At 41.3% G+C, this 7,176-nt stretch overlaps 1 protein-coding gene across 1 annotated transcript in view; it reads left to right on the top strand.

Moving 5' to 3' along the window:
* MFSD9 (major facilitator superfamily domain containing 9) overlaps window positions 1-7,176 on the top strand; it is a 39,449-nt gene that overhangs the window by 16,414 nt on the left and 15,859 nt on the right. Inside the window, exon 4 of the mRNA XM_007959490.1 lies at window positions 5,950-6,079. Within this exon, the coding sequence (XP_007957681.1) occupies window positions 5,950-6,079 (130 nt within the window). The remainder of the gene's footprint in view (window positions 1-5,949; window positions 6,080-7,176) is intronic.

The following is a 7,176-nucleotide window of genomic DNA, read 5'->3' as shown; positions in this document are numbered from 1 at the left end:
CATAAGGCATTTGACTGCTAACCAGAAGACTGGTGGTTCAAACCCATCAGCCACTCCTTGGAAGGAAGATTGGGCAATCTGCTTCTGTGGTGATACTGCCTCGGAAACCCAAGGAGGGGTCGTTATAAGTCAGATCTCATTTGAGGGCAGTGCGTTTGTTTTTTAGTTTATGTGTATTTATTATATGTAAAATATAGAAAGTATGTATTTCAGACTAGCTAATTCACAATATATTCCTGTTGGACTCTGACCTCCTTGACAGTGGAGACCAGGTTATATTTGTTTTTGTCACTAGCATCTATCAGAGCACCCGGCACATTTTTAGCATTTTATGAATGCAAATTATTATTGCTAACTATGGCCCTACTCTTTCAAATGGATCCTTTGTTTTATTATGTTTATGCTTATGAAACATATTTCATATATTTTATAGATATACTTTAATGAGATCCTCCCTTCAGAAAGCCATCAGATAGAGAAGTACCTAGTTAAAATTCCTTTTTTAACCAATATTTTTATAAGTACATATTTTAATTATAAGTTTCATAAAGATTTTAATTTTATGAACACAGTTTATGAGGAAATGATGTGTTATGTCAGATTTAACTAATATTTTTTATGATACGTGTATTATAATAAAAATGACTAGCATTTTTTAAGTACTTACTGTGTGTGATGACCAAGTCTAAGCAATTTATTTCATTCAATCCTCAAAATAACCAGCCTCAGAGGGTAGTTGTGAGCCTTTAATGATTCATCTTATGAAAACACATAGAGTGGGTTGATGGAGGGGAAGTAACTCCTGAGGCATATGCTATTATTATTCCTGTTTCACAGATAGAGAAACTGAGGGATAGTGAGGTTAAGTAATGTGTCTGAGTCCTTGATGCAGGGAATAATAGAGTTAATTTCACAAGGGGGAGTTGAACTGAGGCAGCCTGACCCAGAGTGTAACTGCTAGACTATATTACAGCCCTATGAACACGGGGGCCAGTGACCCCTTACTCAGATAGAAAGAGTGTAGAAACTTTCTACAATCCATGAAAATGAAAGTTTAGGGGGAAGGTTGATAACATTTGTAAAAGAACCATAGTAAATACCCTTAAAATATTCTGTAAATGAAATTTTAAAAAGTTTGTATCCTTATATAAAGAGATCATTTAGAGTCTTAAGAAAAAATGTAAACACACCAATAAAAATGGGTAAACAGTTTGAACAGGTATAGCTGGCTTTTGGCAAAGAAGAAAGACAGGCTCAGGTTATGTAGTTAAATGGAGAGGATAGAGGAAGGTTATTACAACATAGTTGAGAAATGAGAAAACGGGAAGCAGTCTCAACACCTCCTGGGCAGGCCAAATGGAGGCCAGCCCATTGCTCATGAACAAGAAGGTCCTTTTCTCAACCCTTCCCAGATGATGCTCCATTACTAATTATATTGTTTTACAGTGCCTAAGGCACTTGACTGCTAACCAAAAGGCTGGCGGTTCAAACCCACCAGCCACTCCTTGGAAGGAAGGTTGGGCAATCTACTTCCATAGTGATGCTGCCTCAGAAACCCAAGGAGGGGTCACTGAGTCGAGCCCCACTCGACGGCACATAACAGAAACAACAGTTTTTATTTTAAGACAGTTAGGTTTTTTTCCTAAGAAACTGTCATCTAGGACCTGAGAATATAAAAGGACTCACTGGAGAGATACTCTGGATGAATTGTCAGGTTTGTGTCTCCTATGTGTACCAGGGCACCTGGCAAAGTGTGAAGAGAAAAAGTCAGGGAGGTTGCAGGCTGGCTGCCAAGCTGGCCAGGTATCTGCGGTGCCCCCAGAGATCAAGGTTTCTGCTGTTACCTTGCTCATCTGTCCTTAGCTAGATGGCTCTTCATCTTCCAGCATTGTATGAATGTTCTAATCGGGAAGAAGGGAAAGATGAAGAGCAAAATGCTGTTTACCACCACTTTTCCCCACTTTTAAAAACTTTCGCAGAAACTTTACTCAATGACTTATGATTATATCTTTATAGGCCAGAGCTTTCAGCCTGCAAGAGAGACTTGTTTTGAGCTAGGTATGTTGCTGTTGATTACTGAGAGCACTTAAGGAATGAATAATGTGTCAGAAGCTTTTGATGGCTCTGGGGTTCTGCTCATCTTGCTGTCCTTTATCTCATGAGGACCGGTGTGTGACCCACATCTAGGCCATGCTAGGACTCCATGCACCACACCACTGCCTTTCTCTGTCACTTCTTTCTTCCTCACCAGCTTCTGCTTAGCTCCTTCCTTCATGTGCCTCTCTTCTGCTGCTCCATGTAACTCTTTGCAAAAAGGAGAAGGGAGCAGTGGACTCTACCTCCTCTAATTTTGCAAGGGGGAGAGAAAATCATCATTAACAGCCCAAGGCTGAATCCTATGAGTCAGAAGTCAGACATGCAACTACCTTCTAACCTTTTTACCAATTCTGACACAAACTGTCCCTCTCACAGCATTCACCCTCTTGGGTTCAATAATTTGTTGCAATAGCCACACAGAACTCACAAGCAATACTCAGGATTATAGGGTTTATTAGGGAAGTAACAGGTTACAATTCAAGTTCAGGAATGCTCAGGATACAGTTCTTCCATCAGGACGACCTCCCATCTGCCATTCCCGTGCCTCTCTTTGGCTCTTACCCTCTCAGCTGGCCTTTGTCCGGCTCAGGCAAATGTTACAAAGCTCTTTTAACCCTGCCGATAGGTGCTCAGAGAGGCACCCCACTTTGTGAGCAAGGCTTCTGCCCAAAGGCACTCAGCTTTCTTGCCCAGTGGACCAGCAAGCCTGCCAGTCTGTTGTGGTTCTGCTTCCACTGTATCTCTGCCATTGTCTCAGTTTGCCAATCTCCTCCACTCCTGGCAGTGAGATACCTCTTCTACCTTGGAGAAGGTTCATTTTAAGCCTAGCAAAATGACAAAACTGACTAATCCCCACAATAAGGTTCCATACACCTTATTTCCATGGTCCCACCCCCACAAGGGTGTCGTGCACCTTTTTTGCATTACTAACAAGCTATCCAATCCCCTTGCTGGACCACAAGCACCTCATGTTTACATAGTTCCTCCCAGTCATTTGGTGGGAGTCATAAACACAATGGCTAGAAGAGCCTTACACTGCAAGTGTGCGCATTACATTCGAACTCATACACAGAAACTCTGCTGTACGCAGGTGGCAAAAACCAAGCATTTGTTTCCTGCTGGACAAGCCTGAGCCGCCTTTGTGGTATTGCTAAACATCCTTACTTGCATAAATAACAACTCAGGAGACAACCCTGCTTGGCGGGACTCTGAGGTTCTCAGATGTGGAAATTATAATTGGCAGACACATTGAATGGCTTGCTTCTCTCAAAAGAAATTGCCAATAAGTAGTGGTGGTGTTGTTGTTATCTGCCATCGAGTTGGACCTGACTCATTGTGACCCCTCCTTGGATTTCTGAGGCAGTATCGCTACGGAAGTAGATTGTCCCATCTTTCTACCAAGGAGTGGCTGGTGGGTTTGAACCGCCAGCCTTCTGGTTAGCAGTCAAGTGCCTTAGGTACTATGCTACCAGAGCTCCCGCAAATAAGTAGTATATAATGGAAAAAAAAATCATCTCATCAGAAAGAAGAAGAAAAAGAAAAATGTAAGCTATTAAAAATACTCCACTTAAATTTGTAGACTTCTTCAGTTGAATTCAATTGAAGATATATAGTGTTGGCTAAAATATAGGAAATGACACTGTTGTTGGGATTGCAGATGGTTTCTAGAGTATAACTTGTTGGTATATGTTAATAAAGGAGTCATGGTGGGGCAATGGATAAGCCCTTGGCTGCTAACCAAAAGATTAGCTATTTGAACCTACCAGCAACTGTGGAAGAAAAGACTTGGTGATCTGTTTCAGTAAAGATGACAGCCTTGGAAACCCAATGGAGCAGTTCTACTCTGTCATATAGAATAGCTGTAGGTTAGAATCAACTGCATTGCATACAACAACAACATGCATCAGTAGCCTTAAAATATACATGCCCTGAGGCCATCTGGATGCAATGATGGGTCTCTCCTCATCCAGTGCAAAGAAGAATGAAGAAAACCAAAGACACATGTAAACAATTAGTCCAAGTGACTGGTACACCATGTGACCCTCAGCCTATACAACTGTGAGACCAAAAGAACTAGATGGCGTCTGGCTACCACTATCAACTACTTAGAGAGGGATCTATGTAGGAGATCCTGGGTAGAGTGGGAGAACAATGGAGCAAAACTCAAAATCATGAAGAAAAAAAAAAGGACCAGGTTTGCTGGTCTGATAGAGCTTGGTGAACCCCTGAGACTATGGCCCCTAGCTGTCCTTCAGGCTGGAATTGAACCCACTCCTGTGGCTTCCAGTCAAACAAAAGATAGGCATATGAGCTAAACATTTACATTAGGTAGATACACTTCTTGGAGAGTTCAATCATAGGAGAATAGAAAGGCTGTGCATGCACTGGGAGACAGCTCAGGGGGCAGGAGTGCATGGGAGGGAAGAACACAGGGAACAGATGGCTATGGGGAGGAGGTGGGAGGAGAGCTGTTGCATTGTGGGAGATTACAGTCAGTGTCATCAGGCAAAGTTTATGTGAACTGCTGTATGGAAGATGAATTTGCTCTGTAAACTTTCACCCAAATCACAATAAAATACACACACACACACACACACACACATGCCCTTTAACCTAGCAATTCCAATTCTAGGAATTTAACCTGAGGAAATTTTCAAGGATGTTTGGAATATTTTGTTGTAAGAATGCTTATTATGACATTAGTTGTATTACATTGGGCAAATCTGCTACAAAAGATCTCTTTAAAGTGTTACAGAGCAGAGATGTTACTCTGAAGACTAAGGTGCACCTGACCCAAGCCATGATATTTGCAGTCGCCTCAGATGCATATGAAAGCTGGACAATAAATAAGGAAGACCAAAGAAGAAGATGAATTGATAGATTTGAATTGTGGTACTGTTGAAGAATATTGAATATACCATGGACTGCCAGAAGAACAAACAAATCTGTCTTGAATGCAGTTACAGCCAGAATGCTCCTTAGAAGTGAGAATGGCCAGACTTTGCCTCTCATACTTTGGTCATATCAAGAGAAAGATACCATGCTTGGTAAAGTAGGTGGTCAGCGAAGAAGAAGAAGATCCTGAATAAGGTGGAATGACACAGTGGCTAAAACAGTGGCTCAAGTGTAGCAATGATTGTTGGGCTGGATTTCAGGACCAGGCAGAGTTTTGTTGTCCTATACATAGGTTCGTTATGAGTTGGAACTGACTCGATGGCACCTAACAGCATATTTTTGACAAGTTGAAAAGAGCCAAAAAATATAACCCAGAGTGAATTTTTAAATAAATATTGGTACCTCTCCTCTATATATTGGAATATGAGATATGATTTAAAATGGTAACAGTGGCAGCTTTTTAATGACACAGAGTGATGTTCAAGACATTGTTAAGGGAAAAAGCAAGTTTTAAAATAAAGTGTACTATGTGACCGTGTTGTCTAAAATATAACATTTAGGTTAGGGGACTATGAGATATTTTTACTGCCTTTGGTTTTCAGTATTTTCTAAATTGCCAATTACTGAACGTGTTTACTGAGTGGCTTACTCCCATAAAGTAATAAGAATGAAGATAAAAATGAAGCTTTAGAAATTACACTTCAGTATCTCTCCAATCATTCTTAACTACCAGATCATCATAGACACTTTTGGGGGCGATGAAAACTATATTATATCTTCCCTTGTGGGATTACTAGAGAAAATCAGTTACTCAGGCAAATGATGAGACTGAACCAGGCACCTAAGGCCCTTAAACCAAAGTACCTGCTTGTTTTCCACTGCATCAAGTCTTTTGTGCATTTGCATGGGAATTGTTATTTTACAACGGCTCAAAGTACCTTCTCTTTCCTTCCTCAGGGCTGCTGGAGCGATGTGGTTGGAAGACGGTCTTCGTTGCTGATGTGCATCCTCCTCAGTGCTCTGGGTTATCTCATGCTGGGAGCGTCCACCAATGTGTTCCTCTTTGCTCTCGCTAGAGTCCCTGTGGGTGAGTTCTTGTCCATGTGTGTGGTGTGTGTAAGTGTGTTTCCAATAGGTGTAGATATGTATGTGTCTTAGTTATCTAGTGCTGTTGCAATAACAGCACTACAAATTGGCCAATAAAAATCTTACGGATCACAACAGAACATTGTCTGACTCACTTGTTTTAGACATGTCATCAGGAGGAATGAATCAGTAGAGTAAAGCATCATATTTGGTGATGTAGAAGGCCAGCAAGGGTGAGGGAGACCCTCAGTGAGTGGGATTGGCACAATAGCTGCAGCAATGACTCCAACATGTTAGTGATTGTGAAGGTGACACAGGACGGGGCAGCATTTCATTCTGTGATATGTAAGGATGCCATGATTCAGAGCCAACTTAGTGGCAGCTGTCATACTATACCAGTGTTTGTAGAGCCTGCTTCTCCCCATTTGTCATTGCTTCTTTGATTGGAGCTTACTTTATAGCAATTATAATAATAACTATAAGAACAGCAGCTGTTGTTTATTGAGGACTTAACATATTCCGGGTGCTCTGCTACCTTGTTCAAATCTAGTAGATGATCAAGTCCAGAGCCCTTTAGAGTCTGTCTGTGTATATTACTTTGCTGTTGCAAGTTCTCTTTGTTGTCCCCTTGTTCTTTCTTCATTCTGTCAATAGGAAATTTGTTAAATGTCTTTAGCTAAAACTATAGTGACAACTCCCTCCCTTAGTGAGTGTCTCAGTTGTTTAGTGTAACAGAAATACCACAAGTACATGGCTTTAACAAACAAATTTACTCTCACATTGCAGGAGGCTAAAAGTCCGGATTCAGGACACCAGCTGTAGGGGAATGCTTTCTCTTGCTGTTGGCACTGGAGGAAGGTCCTTGTCTCTTCAGCTTCTACTTCTTGGTTCCTTAGAGATCTCCATGTGTCTTGACATCTGTTTTACCCCATCTTTCCTCTGCTTGATTGTTTAATCTCTTTTATAACTCAAAATAGATTGATTTAAGAGATACTCTACACTAAACCTGCCTCATTAACACAATAACCAGAAGGCCGGCGGTTCAAACCCATCAGCCACTCCTCGGAAGGAAGATGGGGCAATCTATTTCTGTAGTGA

This window comes from Orycteropus afer, unplaced genomic scaffold (genome assembly GCF_000298275.1).
Source record: "Orycteropus afer afer isolate SDZICR_OR568_19922 unplaced genomic scaffold, OryAfe1.0 scaffold00017, whole genome shotgun sequence".
Taxonomy (NCBI): Eukaryota; Metazoa; Chordata; class Mammalia; order Tubulidentata; family Orycteropodidae; genus Orycteropus; species Orycteropus afer.
This window is presented reverse-complemented; position numbering and strand designations above follow the sequence as displayed.